Here is a 19469-nt window from a genome sequence, read left to right as displayed (position 1 = left end):
CTGCCTAAAGAAGAAACCAAATCAAATGAACCTGCCTTTAACTGGGCATGGTGGCTTGTTTTTAAGAGCCTTCAAGGAAGCAGCAGGGCAGACGGTTTAGGGGCAGATACATCTGTGGAGTAGAATATACTCATCTTCTTTGTACACAGTTCAGCATCTACTCCAAAGTCTCATTATGACTCCTATATAATGCCTCCCTAGAACAAGAATAATTATTCCAGGTTTAGCTAAAATTGGACAAAAGGCTGCAGGCTATTCAGTAAGCAGCAATAATTTGCGCTCAAACTGACAATAAATATCAAATGGACAGTCGTCATTGTCCTGGCTTCTGTGGTAATATTAAAAGCTGCCCCGAGCAAAGAATACAACCAGAGAAATCACAAAGGAAGGGATATAAGTGACTAGTAAATAAAAATGCTCAGAATCACTAATAATTCAAGGAAGTTACAAAATAGAACAATGGAGTCTCTTTCTATGTATATCAAATTGGCCAAGCTGATATGGTAAAACAGCTCCTCTAAAACACACAGCTGGTATAAATCAGTATGTTTTCTAGAATGTACCTTTACTTGGCAATATGTATCAAGAGCCTAAAAAATACTCGGAATCTTTGACCCAGTAATTCTAATCCTAAGAATCAGAGCTGGGAAAACATTCAGAAGCACAAACAAAAAAGTTCATACCCAAAGATTTCTAACTTCAATACAGCATGATTTATGATAACCCCAAACGGGATACAACCTAACGGTCCAACAATATGAGACCGATTAAGAAAATTAAATTGACCTGGAGGATGGAAAATTACATAATCATTAAAGAACATCTGAGCTAAGATTAGACTTCAATAATGTAGGGAATTTCATATGATTTAGAATGCTAAGTTGAAAAGAGAGCCAAAATAGTTGAGATTACTTTATACATTCTTTTATTATTGCTTTTTATTATTATAAAAGGCATGTTTTCTACAAAAAAAGAAAAAAGGCAGAAAATAAATGCCAATGCAGGCCAGAAAAAACACTAATAATCTTGCTCAGATATTGTTAATAACATGTTAATAATATTAATATTGTTAATAATCTGGTATACAGCTTTCCATGAAATTGCTACATCAAATATTTATATTTCTACCAGAAAGGGGAATCAAATAGTATGTATTATTTTCATAAAGTACCTCAATAAGCCATTTAGCAAATGTTGGGCATTTTATTTGTCACAATGAAGACAGAAAAAAGCTGGCATGCAGGAGCTAGTCTGCCATTCAGAGCAGGGCCTTGGTGTTCTCTGGGTAAATATAAACAATTTCACAGAACACTGACATAAGACAAGGCCCTGTGACCATAAGATGAGGAGGAAAAACAGGACCACTCCATAATCACATCTGAACATGGACAAAATATCAACAGTTTCCAAGCCACATAAATGACCAAACACCTCCCTATCCTGGCTAAAAAGAAAGACTGCTTCTTTACCAATGTCTTTAGCCTTGATTTTATCTTTCCTCCTTCTGGATATGATGTATTAAGATATCCAGTGATGGAAAACCTCTTGCTTCCAGACAGCACCTGACCCAGCGCAAAGTCCTACTTCTTTAAAGCCTCCCCACACCACCTCTTATCAACAGCCCAAATCCTGTAACACCCTCCTTCTAACACACCCTCTCCCTCACACTCTGCAAGTGTGTTCCTGGAGATCTAGGGTTGCAGGGCCCTGACACAGCTCTTCTCTACCACAGACACCACCATTAGACTTTGAGTGGGTTCAAATCTGCACTGTTACAAACATCAAAGAGCAATACTGGCTCAAAATGAATGAGAAAACTAAAAGGAAACAATCTAACTTAAAATGGGGGGGGGGAATCCCCAAATGCTTAATGACAAAGGCCTGAAAAATTGCTCCAACAGTAATTTGGCACAGGCAATAACTACTCCAAATACTAAAGAACCACCACAGCATTTTCAACATGCAAACGAAGATATTTTCAGCAAGGAACAAAGGATGGTTTGATTACTCTGAGAAGACAGATGGTAAGCTTAACATCAGAATCCAGGGAAGGGCTGCAAACAACACAGAAATATTACACACGGAAAAGTTAGCTGAACTCATTAAAGAAAAAGACGCTTCTGTTCTCACCAGGCTTTTGATGGTTATGAAACGAGGACGACTGAAGAAAATGTGGTTGCCATGGATCCATCTCCTGGATGTTGGGAGCTCTACATACTGACATCAAAAAAGCAACTCATGTTTGAGATGGATGAACTTAATTTTGAAAGCAAGGAAAAACATCTGTCACTGATATTGGAAGTGATTTCTATTTTTAAGCCCTGGATTTAAAATTTTAGCTTCAATCAGTTCAATACATAGAGAAAAACCAACCAAAATGTACTTTTACAGTATAGCTATTTACAACTTGGGTTTTAAATACCTAAGAAATATCTGTAAAGGTTACACTGTGTTTTACTTCCTATTAGCTGGTAGTTTTTAATCAATTTTGGTATGCTTACAGCATGAGATGAATTCTAGGAATGGAACCACAATTTATAACACCATGCCTAGAAGAGATGAAGGTGTTTATTTACAATGGTTCTATGTGCAACCACTTGGACATAAATTTGGTGGTTGCCTGAAAAGTGATGTGTGAGAAAAGTCTGCATGTAGAAAACTGCCTAAGATCAAGCATCTAAATGCCTGCAGAAGTATCATTCTCTAGATCCACTGGTCAGCAGCCTGGGTGGTGTAACTGACATCAAAGACTTTTTCAGGATAAACAAGGTCTTACTGTACAGTACAGGAAACTATACTCAATATCCTGTTGATAAACCATAATGAAAAAGAATACATATAACAGAATCACTTTGTTGTAGAGCAGAAATTAACACTACATTGCAAATCAACTTCAATACTTCAATAAACTTTTTAAAAATTAAAAAAGATCTTTTATGACCCCAAGAACCCCAGCTTCCATCTGACCAGGAGACAAGCAAATATATAAGGAAGGACTCTTCCCTTGTGGCTCAGATGGTACAGAATCTGCCTGCAATGTGGGAGACCTGGGTTCAGTCCCTGGGTCAGGAAGATCCCCTGGAGAAGGGATAGGCTACTCACTTCAGTGTTCTTGGGCTTCCCTTGTGGCTCAGCTGGTAAAGAATCCATCTGCAATGCAGGAGACGTGGGCTCAATCCCTGGGTCGGGAAGACCCCTTAGAGAAGGGCATGGCAACCCACTCCAGTATTCTTGCCTGGAGAATTCCATGGACAGAGGAGCCCGGTGGGCTACAATCCAAGGGGTTGTGAAGAGTCAGACATGACTGAGTGACTAACCCCTAACACTGTATTCCACATTTAATGGTCATAGGAGTTTACTGGGCTATGGGAAATGTTAAAAAGATTTGCATTACTACAAAAAACTGCTCCACTGTATTGTCTTCCAAAAAGAATCCAACACACGATTTTTTGTTTGCTGATCATTTTGGACACTGAGAAGCTAGCTGATGCTTCTACCTCTGTCCTTCAGGTAAAATGTGCCAGGAGCCTTCAGCCCTGAATAGTGAAGCGCTTTTTCTCATTTCACGCATGCAGGTCCTTGCCTTGTTTGCTGACTGACACGTTCCAGCTTACAAAGTGAGCTATCCCTGTGGCCAGGTCCCCTCATTCTAGTTCACTGCAATGCCAAACAGCTGACTACCTCGTTTCTATAAATGAACTCCGCTGCAAACAGCAGTGCGACAATTTAATAATTTGTCAAAGGAGGAGAATCAGTTATTATGAAGTGTATTTCAGAGTTCAAAGGTAAAGGTCATAGGGAACTCAAGTTATCTGCTGACAGAGAAAGTTGAGCAATTAAAAAAACAGCAAACAAACCAGACAAGATTTGCCTGGCAGACTTATTTCTAGAAGACATACCTCATTTCTATGCTCATGCATTAGAATTCTTGCTACACAAGGAGGTTTACACTTGAAAAAAAAAATCCATCGATTCACATGTTTGAAAGTTCTCTCCAATGGCACTCTTACAAGATGTGCTTTTTCTTTTCTTTTTTCAACATGGAAACAAAACAGAATTTAGAATAAGCTTTTTATGCTCATGTGTCAAGCACTGGAGTCCATAAATCCAGCTATGGCATTCAACTACTAAGAAGTTACCTTGAAAATCTAAAATAAAAGTTTATGCCAGACAGAACTATTGCCGCCTCTTTCCAGTCCCAGGTGAATAAGGAGCTATCTCCAAAGACCTAAGAAGCTAGAACCTTAAAAAGGAAATATCAACAACTGTGTCAAACTGCAGTTTCAGGTTTTTTGTTTTTTGTTTTTTTTCCCTTCATGACTAGTTTGTGGAACTATTCTGAAATGCATGTTCTGATTACTTTTTAAAAAATGTTTACCCCTTGCCCAGTAACTAAGTTTTCCCATCAAATCAACTAAACTCTTCAATTAAAAACCTCCATCAAATTTTCTTATGAAATGACATCAAGATTCTCTCTCTGTAGGACATCTATCTTTCCTATTTCGCTTCTGTGGTTGTTGTGTAGCTTTCATCATTGTTTACAGAAGTTGACATATAATTCCTAGATGCATTTAGCTGTCAGTCTAGAGAAGATCAGTATTCTTAAGGGTTAAGAATGCCTTTATTCCACATTACACCTTCATTTGGCTAGCCACCGTTTCTTTTTTTTTAAAGATCAAATTAACCTCTCAGTTATATGATACCTGTCTTTGTGCTTTTTCCATCATATGATCTGCCATCTACTCTGAACAGGGAGGTCTAGTGCAAGGTTATCACCATTTGCTAAATGTTTGACTCTTCAAACTTGTTCTGCTTAGTTTATGGCACTGGTTGCAAACTGCAGTTGGAATGATCAGAGTTGTGACTGGGCCAATGAGGATTTTTATTTTTTTCTCATTTACAAAGGTATAAAATGCCATAACTCAGTTATAAGAAAAAAATCGACTCCCCCTAAAAATCTGCTAACACCTTAAAAAGAAAATTTTTTCACAATATTATCTCTTTCTTAATATCACCTTCCAAAAGCCTTTCTCTTAGTTTTTAAAATCAAAGGTGCATTCCTTAATGAAATTAGAAATATTTCCTGAAATAATCGCAACTAAATATTATCTATTTTAAAACAGACAAAACACATTAATTCCAAAACCATGTAGTGCAGGTGATCTTCGAAAGTGCACACCATACACATAGAGAAGGAAGAAATCTTTCCAGAGATTTCTGCAAAGCACACCAAGCTTCTGTACGTTTTGGCAATCTCTAGTTATTTAACTTGATACAAAGAAATCACTATAACTTACTAAATAAACACTAGTTTTTACTACTCACTAAATACATATTTATACAATAAACTTTAATGAATTCAGAGAATTAGTCAACAGCTTGTATGTTACAAGTTCCTGAATAGAGGGCACGTGTGTGCAAAGTTCCTTCAGTCATGTCCGACTCTTTGGGATCCTATGAACTGTAGCCCTCCAGGCTCCTCTGTCCACGCGATTCTCCAGGTAAGAATACTAGAATGGGTTGCCGTTCCCTTCTCCGGGAGATCTTCTCAACCCAGGGTTTGAACCTTGTTCTCGTACATCTCCTGCATTGGCAGGGAGGTTCTTTACCAACAGCACCACTTGGGAAGCTCGAATAGAGGGCATATTTACATACTAATGTTTCTTAAACCTCTAACATAAATAGGAAAAATTATAATGCCCTTTATTTCTATTTTCATTATTTTTTATTGAAGTAGATGTACAGCAAACTGATTCAGTTATACATATATAATTAGCTATTCTTTTTCACATTCTTTTCCCTTACAGGTTATTACAAAATGTTGAGTAGAATTCCCTGTGCTATATGGTAGGTCCTTGTTGTTTATTTTATATATAGCAGTGTGTATCTGTTAATCTCAAACTCCTAATCTATCCCTCCTTTCCCCCTTTGGTAATCATAAGTTCGTTTTCTACGAATGTGGGTCTATTTATGTTTTGTAAATAAGTTAATTTATATTATATTCTTAGATTCCACATATAAGCAATATTATATTTGTCTGTCTTACTTCACTTAGTATGATAATCTCTGGTCAATCCTTGCTGCTACAGATGCATTATTTCATTATTTTTATGGCCGAATAATATTCCAGTGTGTGTATACATCACATCTTCTTTATCCATTCACCTGTTTATGGACATTTAGATTGCTTCCATATCTTGGCTACTGTAGAATAAATAGTGCTGCAATGAACACTGGGGTACATATATCTTTTCAAATTATAGTTCTCCCCAGATATATGCCCAGGAGTGGGATCTTTGGATCATATGGTAACTCTATTTTGTTTTTTAAGGAACAGACATACTATTCTCCATAGTGGCTGCACCAATTTACATTGCCACCATTAGTGTAGGAGGGTTCAACTTTTTCCCACAGCCTCTCCAGCATTTGTTATTTGCAGAACTTTGAATGATGGTATAAAAATGGCTTTTAAAGGTAAAGAAGTCAAAATCAAAATGTTTTAAAAGGAGTTAATTTGTTTGTCATCTTGTAAGTAATCAATGGTTCTAAAAACTAAAAAGGGTACTGGGACAAGGACAGATACAGAAATCAACAGAATTGAAAGTCCACAAATAAACCAACATTTATGGCTAACTGATTTTTGACAGAGGGCCCAAGACAATGGCAAAGGAACAGTCTTTGCAACAAAGAGGGCTGGGACAACTGGATATCCATGTGCAAAAGAATGAATTCAGACCCCGACCTTACACCATACACAAAAATTAATTCAAGGTAGACTCTAGAGCTAAATTTAAAAGTTAATACTATACAACTCTTTGAATAACACACAAGCATAAATCTTAATGACCTTAGATTTGGCAATGATTTCATAGATGCAGTACCAAAAGCACAAGCATCACACACACACACACACAAAACAAAAATTCCACACAAAAACAGATAAATGGTATTTCAGCAAGATTAAAAACTTTTGTACCTCAAATGACACCAGCAAAAAAGCGAAAAGACAGCTCAAAGGCTGGGAGAAAATATTTGCAAATATTTGCAAATCACATACTGGCAAGAGATGTGAATCCAGAATATATTTTTAAAAAAATGAAGCAACAGACTGGTTTCAAATAGGAAAAGGAGTATGCCAAGGCTGTATATTGTCACCCTGTTTATTTAACTTCTATGCAGAGTACATCATGAGAAACGCTGGGCTGGAAGAATCACAAGCTGGAATCAAGATTGCCGGGAGAAATATCAATAACCTCAGATATGCAGATGACACCACCCTTATGGCAGAAAATGAAGACAAACTAAAAAGCCTCTTGATGAAAGTGAAAGTGGAGAGTGAAAAAGTTGGCTTAAAGCTCAACATTCAGAAAACAAAGATCATGGCATCTGGTCCCATCACTTCATGGGAAATAAATGGGGAAACAGTGGAAACAGTGTCAGACTTTATATTTTGAGCTCCAAAATCACTGCAGATGGTGACTACAGCCATGAAATTAAAAGACGTTTACTCCTTGGAAGAAAAGTTATGACCAACCTAGATAGCATAGTCAAAAGCAGAGACATTACTATGGTTTTTCCAGTGGTCATGTATGGATGTGAGAGTTGGACTGTGAAGAAAGCTGAGCACCGAAGAATTGATGCTTTTGAACTGTGGTGTTGGAGAAGACTCTTGAGAGTCCCTTGGACTGCAAGGAGATCCAACCAGTCCATTCTAAAGGAGATCAGCCCTGGGATTTCTTTGGAAGAAATGATGCTAAAGCTGAAACTCCAGTACTTTGGCCACCTCATGCGAAGAGTTGACTCACTGGAAAAGACTCTGATGCTGGGAGGGATTGGGGGCAGGAGGAGAAGGGGACAACAGAGGATGAGATGGCTGGATGGCATCACTGACTCAATGGACATGAGTCTGAGTGAACTCCGGGAGCTGGTGATGGACAGGGAGGCCTGGCGGGCTGCAATTCATGGGGTCACAAAGCATCAGACATGACTAAGCGACTGAACTGAACTGATTTTAAGCCAGAAATTCTAATTCAATAATATCAAGTTTTTCACCAAATAACTTGAACTGTTTTTATTTTATATGTACATAATTAAGCATATTTTGTGCTTGGAAAGAAATGTCTATACATGCATTTTTGGAGACATGAACAAGAAAATAGGAGAAAAGAGAATGCTCCCTCTTAGAACACCGAACACAGAAAAACCTGTCAAGCAGAGAGTGATAACCAAAGAAATGAACCATATCTTTGATGCTCTTGCCTGTTCAGCATTCAGTGAATTTTACTTATTTTAGTACTTATCACAATGTAATCTTGGTATCAATTCCAACTTTTTCCCATGTGCTTGCCTGCACTTGGATCCTGGACTACTTTGTTATCCATACAATTGCTCAACAAGTTTTGGCCCAAAGAGTTACAACTACTCTAGAAGTTTCGGCCCAAAGAGTTACATTCACTTGGTCCCTTCTACAGACTGCAAGCTATGTCAAATACTACATAGAAGGATGAACCCGTTATTGACACAGTTAACTTAGGCATCTTGCAAGTTGACAAGACATTCATGTAGCAAAAACTACTCTGGCAAATTAGATCAGACGACAGGTACCCTTCACGATATAAAAGCAATTATTAAACCATACCAACAAGGTGACTATTAAGAACACAAGTCTATACAGAAACTCCCACCATCAAAGTTTGAGTCCATATGGACATCATTCATACTAATCTTAATATGTTCTTTCATACCAATACCTTGAAAAAATATGGGACAATTCTAAGGTCTCTAACTTCTGGAATTGGAAAGCTAGAACTCAAAACTGCATCCTCACTTGGAAAAGACTTAAACCAAAATGATTTATCAATATTTTAAGTTATTAACATTTTATGAGGGATTGCTATTAAGAAGGCAGCAGACAGTTTAGAAGCAGAATCTCCAACCCCAGTCAAGCCTTCAGATGAGTGCAACCCTGGCCAAAATCTGAACTGAAATCTCATGACAGGCCCTAAAACAGACTGTACAGGAAAGCCATTCTTATTCTTAGATTTCTGACCTGTGAGATAATGAAAGTGTGTCGGTTTAGGCCACTTAAAAAACAAACAAAAAACCTAGTGACTTGGCATTTTTCATCCCTAATGAGTTTTAAATAAAAATGCATGGGTTTAAATTATAGCTATGTGAATTCATGCTCTGTATCACATAAAATGTTCTGACTAGAAAAGTGTTTACTAAAGAAATATCAATACTTTATCAAGAAGAATTTTGAAGCTACTCTTTCCTGAAATCAACAAAGACAAGTAAGGTAGCTACTTTTTCCTAGCAGTAAGTCAGCTGCAGATCTAAAATAGAAAATGTTAGCTTCAATCTGTAATTCCTACTGATTAATTTCATACATGTTTCCCAGGTGGCACAGTGGTAAAGAATCCACTTACCAATTCAGGAGACACAAGAGACATGGATTGGATCCCTGGGTTGAGAAGATTCCCCAGAGTTGGAAATCACAACCTGCTCCAGTATTCTTGCCTGGAAAATTCCATGGACAGAGGAGCCTGGTGGACTACAATGCATGGGTTCACAAAGTGTCAGACATGACAGAGCAACTGAACACAATCCCACAGACATTTCTGTGTGAGGTTAGTGCTGCTAGAGCCTAAGGATAACAATAAGTCCTGGAGAGGCGATGCAACGAGCTTGTTCTCAAACAGAAATAAGAGCTGATGCAATCTTGGCTTTGTGCCTTGAGATGCAGTTGGAATCTAAAGGACCTGCTACTTAAACATTATGTGGAGCTAAAACCAGTGCTTGAAAAATGCCAAAAAAAAAAAAAAAAATGCCAACAACTAGTATGCAGTCATATCATTCTATGAAGCAACAGTCCAAGTGAAAAGGACAGATAACTACCACAAAACATTCAAAACCATTTGGTAGCTAAGCCTCGAAGTATCTATTCCGTAGCTATACCTTGCTATAGTAATAAATACATACAGCCTGCTCTCCAGTGAGCCCTAAACTGGATAGGAAACAACATTCAGAGTTCGAGGACAGTGGGAACATTTTATTATAAAAAAATCACTGGTGAATACAAATAGAAAAAAAAAATTAACATTCTATAAGCAGAAAGATTCTTTCATTTTAGAATCTGCTATATTCACAAACATGTCAATGTATAAAACAATTCTTTTACTTTCTCATGTTTTAAATAGCACAAAGATAATAAAATATGCTAGGAACAAGTCACTGAAAAAGAGCCATGGCAAGCTCAGCTCAGTGCTCTGTGTTGACATAGAGGGGTGGGATGCGGGTCGGGGAGAGGGAGGGGATATATGTAAACACAAAGTCCAAGCAGTTGCAAAAGAGTCGGACATGCCTTAGCGACTAAACAACAAAAGAGCTGATTCACTTCCTTGTACAGCAGAAACTAACACATTATATTCCAACAAAAATAAATTAAAATATAAAATTTTAAAAAGAGCCATGATTGTTCCAAAACTTTCTCAAGACTTCCAAGAGATTATTGACAAGTGGAAAAAAATCACTAGTTTACTTGCTCTTACTTTTTAAATGCTACCTCTTTTTTTGTGTGTGGAAGGGGCTGCTATACTTCAACAGGCTAGCAACCAGTTTGAGTAACATCTGTTTTTGCCCGCACCTATTCCAAAGGGATGTCACTGACAAGCACTGAGGCCACACCTCCCCGAAGAGGTAATGGTCTTGCTATTTCACTACACTGTGCTTTCTCAAATTTTCTCCGAATGAAGAGTCAGACATTAAAAATATTAAAGATAAATTAAAGAGCAAACAGAACCCCTTAAAGACTGCCCGTGACATCAACACGGAGCACTTACCTTCTTCCCTCCCGTCACAAACTGCTTGCAGCTGGATCTCACGAAATGCGGGTGCACAGCAATGATCTGCAAGGAAGAGGGAGCCAACATGTCACTGGTTAGGAGTCACAGCTGCAGAGCAGAAGGAAAGCCCCTTGTACATGACAGGCAACATGATCGAAAAATCAACTTGGTATCTAGGTAGGAAGTAATCTATTCAGGGGATACTCTGCACCAAGGGAAAGCAAGTTTTGCTCTGGTGTGAGAGGGTCTCTTCTATGAAGTCAGGTCAAAGCTAAAAGGTGAGAGCGAACAGCTGTAGTTTCTGGCTGAGTGGGACCCTCTGAGCGGGCTCTCCTCTTTACAGGCAGCCAATGAAGGTAATTAAGGCAGCGAGATGTCACAAACATTTGTAACTGAAGACAATTCATAGAAGAAATCTAGATTATTTCCTTGTAAGGATGCCTCCCAAGTGGAACAAGGGCTATAGTGCAGCCTCACGGTCTGGAGTAGGACTCCATCAGTGGGAAAGACAATGGCGCTGCAGAACTGAGCTGAGTTCCCTTTTACCTCCACCGTCAGTTCCTGGGCCCCTGGTTATCACCTGCTCTCCACAATCTCCTACAACCCCTTACGAAGGTTTCTCCCAAGGCTGCCCCATCCCTTGTCATCATTTATTTCATTTGTCAGTGGCTTTCTCAGAGTCTGATAGCTGCACTCAGCATAAGCTCATCGTTGGGGCTCCCTTACATGGCTGCCAGCCTGCAAAGACCCTGCCTCCTCACTTTCTTATCCCCAAACCCACGTAATCACCAACTAACACACTGTGTTGTTCTTCCAGCCCAACATACAGAATTCTTTCTACACATTAAAAAAACTGACACAGCTATACTTTCACAAACCTTCAACTAAAGACATTTTCTATTCTTATTAATTAATGAATACATCTCTACCTGCCAACGGGATAGATTCCATTTCCTACCCTGTCATTTTGGGGGCATTTATTAGTATATGACTCCTCATTTCTCACTTCCAAGTTAGCCCTTCTTTGCTTCCACGCTTGTCTAATCCATCCTGGACACCAATGGAATCATTTACACATTCTGTCATTACATGTTCTTAAAATCTTTCTTGAGGGTCCTCTTAGCTTTCTTGTGATGCACAGTCCTAGATCACAACTGCGAGTGCAGTCATGTCTGTGCCCTCAACTACGTAAGCTTACCCTTCATTCTTCCCCACCAAGAAGAAACCAAGGCCATCACGTCACTGCCCCTGACTGCAGAGCCTTCACTGCCTAACTCAGTGAAACTTGGCTTGGTCTCACCAGCAGAGGCTGTAGGACTCACATCCAAGGCTTCCCTCCTTCATCCCTACATGATGGATCCCATCCCTTAGAGCCGCCCCACTAAGTATTCCCTTTTGCTTATTTTGGATCTTTCCCCCTGTGATTTTTTTTTTTTTAAATACCAACAACCAAAACATGACCAGCAGAAATCCTTCTGGACTTTGGTTCTTTCTTCATCTACCAAATGAACTCCCTTCTACATCACAAAGTTTCTTGAAAGAAGAGTCTACCTTGCTTGTTTCTCCTTCTTTATCTCCAATTTACTCCATACATAGTGAGCCTCCTCCTCCTAGACCCTCCTCATTAAGGTCGCCAGGAGCTGATAACTATCAAATAAAGTGCCCTGCTTCTGTCCCTACCTCCTGGTAGCTCCACACTGCCTTTTCTGTGCTGCTGGCTCCTTCCTTCTGGAAACCCTCTCTCTTTTGGCTTCTCCTCCAATCCTCCTAATTCTTCTAAGATCCCTCATTGGTATTTTTTCTTCCCACTGCCTGAATCTTTAAATTAGCATTACAGGGGACTTCCCTGGAGGTCCCGTGGTTAAGTCTCCATGCTTCCAATGCAGGAGGCATGGGTTTGATCCCTGATTGAGGAACTAAGACCCCCCATGCTGTGGGGCAAAGAAAGAAATAAATAAGATAAACCAACACAGTGATACTAAAATAAATAATAAAAAATTTTAAAAACAAAATAAGTTACTGCTCCAGAATTTGACCCTCAGTCTTTTTCTTCTTTATCTTTAACTGGATGATAGCTTTCAAAATGGTTTCATCTTACTCAGCTGTAAGTACAGCTGGCTACCTACCCAGTTTGTGATTTTTAGGGCCAATCTCCATTCTGAGCTCTACATTCTTATTTCCAAAACCTCCCTAACATTTCCACTGGATGGTATATCTCTACCGTTATCTAGACTCCAGACCAAACTAGCAACATCCTGCCTCAAACCGTCTCTTATTTCAGCTGACAGCCTTCCCACACACCATTACCAAAGCAAGAACCTCGACTGACCCTCAGCTCTTCCGTCTTTTATTACCTGCGGTCATCACCAAAGCGTATTAAACCTACCTCCTCCAGGCTTTTCCAATTCATTACTGCTACTCCATCTTGAATACTCACTATCTTTCTTTCATTGAGCTCCTGTAACACCATGTCTAGGGTATGGCTTAGCCTTCTAATTTGTCTCCTGAACTCAATCACTCTCTTGCTTGCATGCCCCTGCATTCTGGCAGGGCTGGCTTTCTAAAACCTCTATCAGATCCCATCTCTCTTTTACCTGTTGATCAATACATGTTTGAATAAACACGTGAGAAAACTAAACCACCTCTTCCTTGACAACTCTAATAGCCACTGTAACTACAGTAACTGTTACCTAAAACTGGTCTTCTCCCTCATGTCTGTCAGCTTTCTCATCTATACTGAATATAGTTGCTGTATTACTTTGCTTTCGACTTAGCTCAGTTTTATGCCACTTCTTTGCTCTTCGGCATTCCATAATTTCTTCTTATCTACCAGACAAATTCCTTAGCCTAAATATAAAGCCACCTCAATCTGCCCGTGCAGCTCTCCTGCCAAGTCAGTATTTTATGCACCATCTATACTCGACTATTTGCCACTTCCTGAACACAATTTGAACTTTCTAGCCTCTTCATTTATATTATACTGTTCTTCTGCAAGGGCAGTCAGCTTTCTCCCTCTGTCCTGTCCATTTATTAAAGCCCAGTCAAACATCAATCCATCTATGGGAGCCATCACTAACAAGAAGAGCTAGAAGTAACCCTCCTCAGTTTTATGCTCAACACTGTTTTTACCTCCTTCTGAGTCTTTAATCACAGATTGTGTGATTTGAGTCTTTAATCACACAGTGTGTGTTTATCATCTCACCCACTACAACAAAAGTTGGAGGATACACTGAGGTCACAGTCACATAACATACATTCTGTGCACCTCCAAGGCATCAAATAGTATCCAGTACATTGACTGATGGATGCTTACTGACAAAATTAATGCAAGATTGGTTGTGTTCAAAGTATTAGTTTGCTTACTGCCTTTGTTGAGAAAAATCCTCTGAAAAATTACTTACTTACTTATCCTCTGAATACTTACTTTAATGGGACAGTCAAAAGTCTCGTGAAATTCTTCTCCAGAATACAGTCCAAACACCTGCACCTAAAAAGAAAGTGAATCCTGTCAGTTCACCATGACGGTAACAAAGAAAGCAGCTGAGTCAGTGACAACACATACTATCACCAAAAAAGGCAAGTACTTAGTAATCTAAGGTCTTTGTAATCTCTATTAAATATCCAATGAAAACAATTCCATCAGGGTGAGGCTATACCACTGCAATTAAGTTTTTTAACCAGCATCTCATGGACAGAGTCCCCTTTGCCCATCACAAATTTATTAAATAGACGTCAACTTTAAAAAATGAAATAGAGATGAATAGGTTATTAATATTTTTTAATGAATTTTCCATAGGCTACTTCTAAAGGAATTATTTGTTCCTTTCCTTGAAGGAAAAAGGAGCTTCTTCTTTGAGTCACGGATATATAAACCAACCGAGCAGATCAAAGTCGCAAGAGATTAGAACTGCACTTCTTTACCATCTTATCTTGAATCTATTGAGAGTGTATGCATGTAAGATTTAATTTTCTATTTATCAGTGTCTCCCTTAAAGTTGTTTCATCTTAATCTTTCCTCTGAACAGTTGGCTTTAATATTCAATTGTATACTGTACATAAAGGATCTTCCCTGGTGGTAAAGAATGGTAAAGAACCTGCCTGTGATCCAGGAGATCCAGGTTCTATCCCTTGGACATGAAGATCCCCTAGAGAAGGAAATGGCAACCCACTCCAGTACCCTTGCCTGAGAAATCCCATAGATAGAGGAATCTGGCGGGCGACAGTCCATGGGGTTGCAAAGAGTCAGAATACAACTGAGCAACTAACACATTAACATAAAGGGTACAGATCATAGATTCAGAGCTTGACAAAAGTTTATGATATGAACATACCCCTGCAGCCACCACCCATGTCAAGAGGCAAAACCCAAGAAGCTCCCCTGTGTTCCTTCCCATTCATTTATACCCTCACAAACTAACTGCTCCTCCAAAATGTATCACGTTTGGTAAGCTGTGCTGATGTCAGAATTTTATATAAATAGAATCATAAACTATTTCACTGGCTTCTTTAACTGGATATTTTCCTTCTGATATTTATCCACACTGCTATGTACATATGGCAGGAGCTGGTTCTTTGTTACTGCTGTATAATATTTCAATGTATGAGTACGTTGCCATTTGCGTATCTATCTTCCATTGATTACTTCAGTTATTTCCAAATACAGGCTATTATGAATAATGTCAAAGAAAGGCAATGCCAAAGAATGCTCACACTACTGCACAACTGCACTCATCTCACACACTAGTAAAGTAATGCTCAAATTCCCCAAGCCAGGCTTCAACAATACGTGAACCATGAACTTCCAGATGTTCAAGCTGGATTTAGAAAAGGCAGAGGAACCAGAGATCAAACTGCCGTCGAAAAATCAAGAGAGTTCCAGAAAAACATCTATTTCTGCTTTATTGACTATGCCAAAGCCTTTGACTGTGTGGATCACAAGAAACTGTGGAAAATTCTGAAAGAGATGGGAATACCAGACCACCTGACCTGCCTCTTGAGAAACCTGTATGCAGGTCAGGAAGCAACAGTTAGAACTGGACATGGAACAACAGACTGGTTCCAAATAGAAAAAGGATTCCGTCAAGGCATATACTGTCACCCTGCTTATTTAATTTATATGCAGAGTACATCATGAGAAATGCAGGGCTGGAGGAAGCACAAGCTGGAATCAAGATTGGCAGGAGAAATATCAATAACCTCAGATATACAGATGACACCACCCTTAAGGCAGAAAGTGAAGAAGAACTACAGAGTCTCTTGATGAAAGTGAAAGAGAAGAGTGAAAAAGTTGGCTTAAAGCTCAACATTCAGAAAACGAAGATCATGGCATCTGATCCCATCACTTCATGGCAAGTAGATGGGGAAACAGTGTCAGACTTTATTTTGGGGGCTCCAAAAATCACTGCAAATGGTGACTGCAGCCATGAAATTAAGAGACGCTTACTCCTTGGAAGGACAGTGATGACCAACCTAGACAGCATATTCAAAAGCAGAGACATTACTTTGCCAACAAAGGTCCATCTAGTCAAGGCTATGGTTTTTCCAGTAGTCATGTTAGGGATGTGAGAGTTGGACTATTAAAAAAGCTGAGTGCCAAGGAATTGATGCTTTTGAACTGTGGTGTTAGAGAAGACTCTTGAGAGTCCCTTGGACTGCAAGGAGATCCAACCAGTCCATCCGAAAGGAAAGCAGTCCTGAATATTCACTGGAAGGACTGATGCTGAAGCTGAAACTCCAATACTTTGGCCACCTAATGCGAAGAACTGACTCATCTGAAAAGACCCTGATGCTCGGAAAGACTGACGGTAGGAGAAGAAGGGGACGACAGAGGATGAGATGGTTGGATGGCATCACCGACTCAATGGATATGAGTTTGAGTAAACTCTGGGAGTTGGTGATAGACAGGGAAGCTGGAGTGCGGCAGTCCATGGGGTCGCAAAAAGTCAGACACGACTGAGCGACTGAACTGAACTGAATGAATAATGCTATAATGAACACTCTTTCCAAATCTTTTGGTCCACTTACATATCCATTTATGAAGAATGGGATTGTTGAGTTGCAGCTTATATCTCTGTTGACATCTAACAGACAGCTGAACAATTTCACAAAGTTGTTCTGATCAATTTACACTCTCGCCAGCAAAGCATAAGAATTCCAGGAGCTCTCAAACACTTGGAACCAGCTATTAGGGGCACTCAGAACTGTTTCCCAACACTTGGGGTGTGTTCACTCTTTTTCTAGTCTCTAGAAGAAAGTGGTGTTATTTTTTTCTTTTAAATTTTGTAAGAATTCACCAGTGAAGCTATCTGGGTCCAATGCCTCTATATGAGAAAGTATTTCATTACAAATTCATTTTTTAAATAGACATAAAACCTTTCAGACTTTTAATATCTTGTTTTCATCTTAGTAAGCTGTGAGTGGTTCATCTGTGCAAGTTCCAAGAGGAAAATGTACTCATACTATCATTCTGGGGAGATATGTTCTTTCACTAAAATATAAAATCTTTAGAATATCCCACTCATTTTGTGACTCCTGTGTTTATACTCTTAGGCCAAGAATGCTCTTTGGGTTCCAAGAATAATACATCATAGAATGTAATGCCAAGAGGATATGACCTACTCTGAGGTAGTCTGATAAAATGTATTCTCAACATAGCAAATACACGCAGGCCCCACCACCACCATGCTGCTCATCATTCAGAGGGCACTGGCTCATGTTTTACATATAAGCACCAGGTGGCTCACTGCTATAGAATCCACCTAGAAACTCAGGAGATGCAACAACATGGGTTCTATTCCTGGGTTGGGAAGATCCCCTGGAAGAGGGCATAGCAACCACTCCAGTATTCTTGCCTGGGGAATTCTGTGGCAGAGCACCCTGGCGGGCTACAGTCCATGAAGCTGTAAAGAGTCACATGTGACTCAGCAGTTAAGCACAGGGTACGCTGAACTTCTTAAAAAATGGTGGCTGAGAAGCTCAAAAGAATAGCATTATATGCAAAGTTTTACTCTGCCCAAGGAAGCTGAATGTGAATGAGCCCAAAGAATCCAAGAAAACAGGCTCAAAGTAAGACAGGTACTATATCATCTGGATCTTAACAGACTAAATGAACAAGGGGGTCAACTTACTAAAATTACATCAGTAGATATCCATAGTACTCCAGAAGTTTATATTCTTCTAACATAAAGCTACTTCTATTCACTCCAACTATGTCACAGCATGGTCCTGTGTTACATCTTATGCTCCAGCTAATAACCTGGACCTCAAAATGCTTCCACACACCCCACTTCAGTGGTTCTGCTTGGACTACATGGTTAAGATCCCCGGATACTAATGGCCAGACCCCATCCTCGACAAATCAAACTTTTTGGTGCGATAAAATACATATTTTTTTCAGGTGAATGTATTTATTTCACTCATAGTAGTCAATTTCTATCTAGAAATGTCTAAATGGTCCCCTGAGCTCTAAATCTATTATTATTATTATTTTAGCTGTAATTTGATTCAATTTTAACCTATAGGGAAGTCTTGGCTACAACTATATGAGACTAAGATTCCAGTGGCAAAGTGTATTTTGATAACATCTCCTCAAAGAAGTCATGCCATTTCTCAGTTTTCTCAAACTAGGCAGGGAAACAATCTTCTGAAAAAGGTTTCTATTGAAATGGTCAGTATCATTCTGGTTCTTTAAGAAATTTTACTCTGAATTAAACTATCCTTATGGACTTCAAAATGAGAAGAAATACCTTTAAAACTGTATTTTTAAAGGTTCATAATTCATAGTATGTAACTAGGACTAAAAATCTTGCTCTCCCTCATTTGACCCTTATAGCAAGACTGCTGGGGATGAAAGCAAACACCTTTGTTGATGTTCAGTCACTGAGTCATGTGCAACTCTTTTGTGACCTCATGGACAATAGACTGCCAGGCTCCTCTCTCTGTTCATGGGATTTTCCAGGCAAGAATACTGGAGTGGGTTCCCACTTCCTCCAGGGAATGAAGCCATGTCTCTTGCGCTGGCAGGTGGATTGTTTACCACTGAATCACCAAAATAAACAACTTGTCTAAAGTCGTAAAAATCAAGAAGACTATTCCAAGCTCTATTCTTCTATATACCGTCATTATAGGAGCTAGTCCAAAATTTGTAAATAAAGAAGATATCTTTCCATATGAAGTGTAAGAAAAGCAAGATTGGAAAAAAAATTCAAATGCCTCAAATATTCGCCAAAATAAAGTGAAAGGGAGTATCAGGCTATGAATCAGACAACTCTACCACAGAGGTTGAAATTAAATGCAGCAGACAAATGGACAAACTTCCTTCTACCTATAATAGGATAGATCTGAAGAACAAAAGTTAAGTGATTTTTATTGTGGGAAAAAGAACACATGCTGTAAACAAATATGGGACTGCTGAAAAAAGACTGAGGTATCAGTAAGTGAGCAAATATTAGAAATATTGTGAACCTTATGGGGAGAACTAAAATACAAATTTCCATGGGTAAAAATTATGAATCCAACAACAAAACAATTATGAATTTGTATGAAGATATAATAGTCGAGTAAGAAGGAATAGTAGAGTAAGAAGGCAGGAGGAGAAGGGGACAACAGAGGATGAGATGGCTGGAT

At 39.0% G+C, this 19469-nt stretch overlaps 1 protein-coding gene across 9 annotated transcripts in view; it reads right to left on the bottom strand.

Annotated features, from left to right (window-relative positions):
• The window catches only part of VPS41 (VPS41 subunit of HOPS complex), a 210074-nt gene that overhangs the window by 83004 nt on the left and 107601 nt on the right, over positions 1 to 19469 (bottom strand). For 7 of the 9 annotated variants that reach the window (XM_060414804.1, XM_012177008.5, XM_060414805.1 and 4 more), the window contains 2 exons: positions 14269 to 14331; positions 10842 to 10907 (listed from right to left, as the gene is read on the bottom strand). In XM_060414804.1, coding sequence (XP_060270787.1) covers positions 10842 to 10907; positions 14269 to 14331 — 129 coding nt within the window. Of the gene's footprint in view, positions 1 to 9428; positions 9520 to 10841; positions 10908 to 14268; positions 14332 to 19469 lie in introns of those variants that run through there. The other 2 variants (XM_060414809.1, XM_027968755.3) reach the window with 1 other exon arrangement.

This window comes from Ovis aries, chromosome 4 (genome assembly GCF_016772045.2).
Source record: "Ovis aries strain OAR_USU_Benz2616 breed Rambouillet chromosome 4, ARS-UI_Ramb_v3.0, whole genome shotgun sequence".
In the NCBI taxonomy this organism is placed as follows: Eukaryota; Metazoa; Chordata; class Mammalia; order Artiodactyla; family Bovidae; genus Ovis; species Ovis aries.
This window is presented reverse-complemented; position numbering and strand designations above follow the sequence as displayed.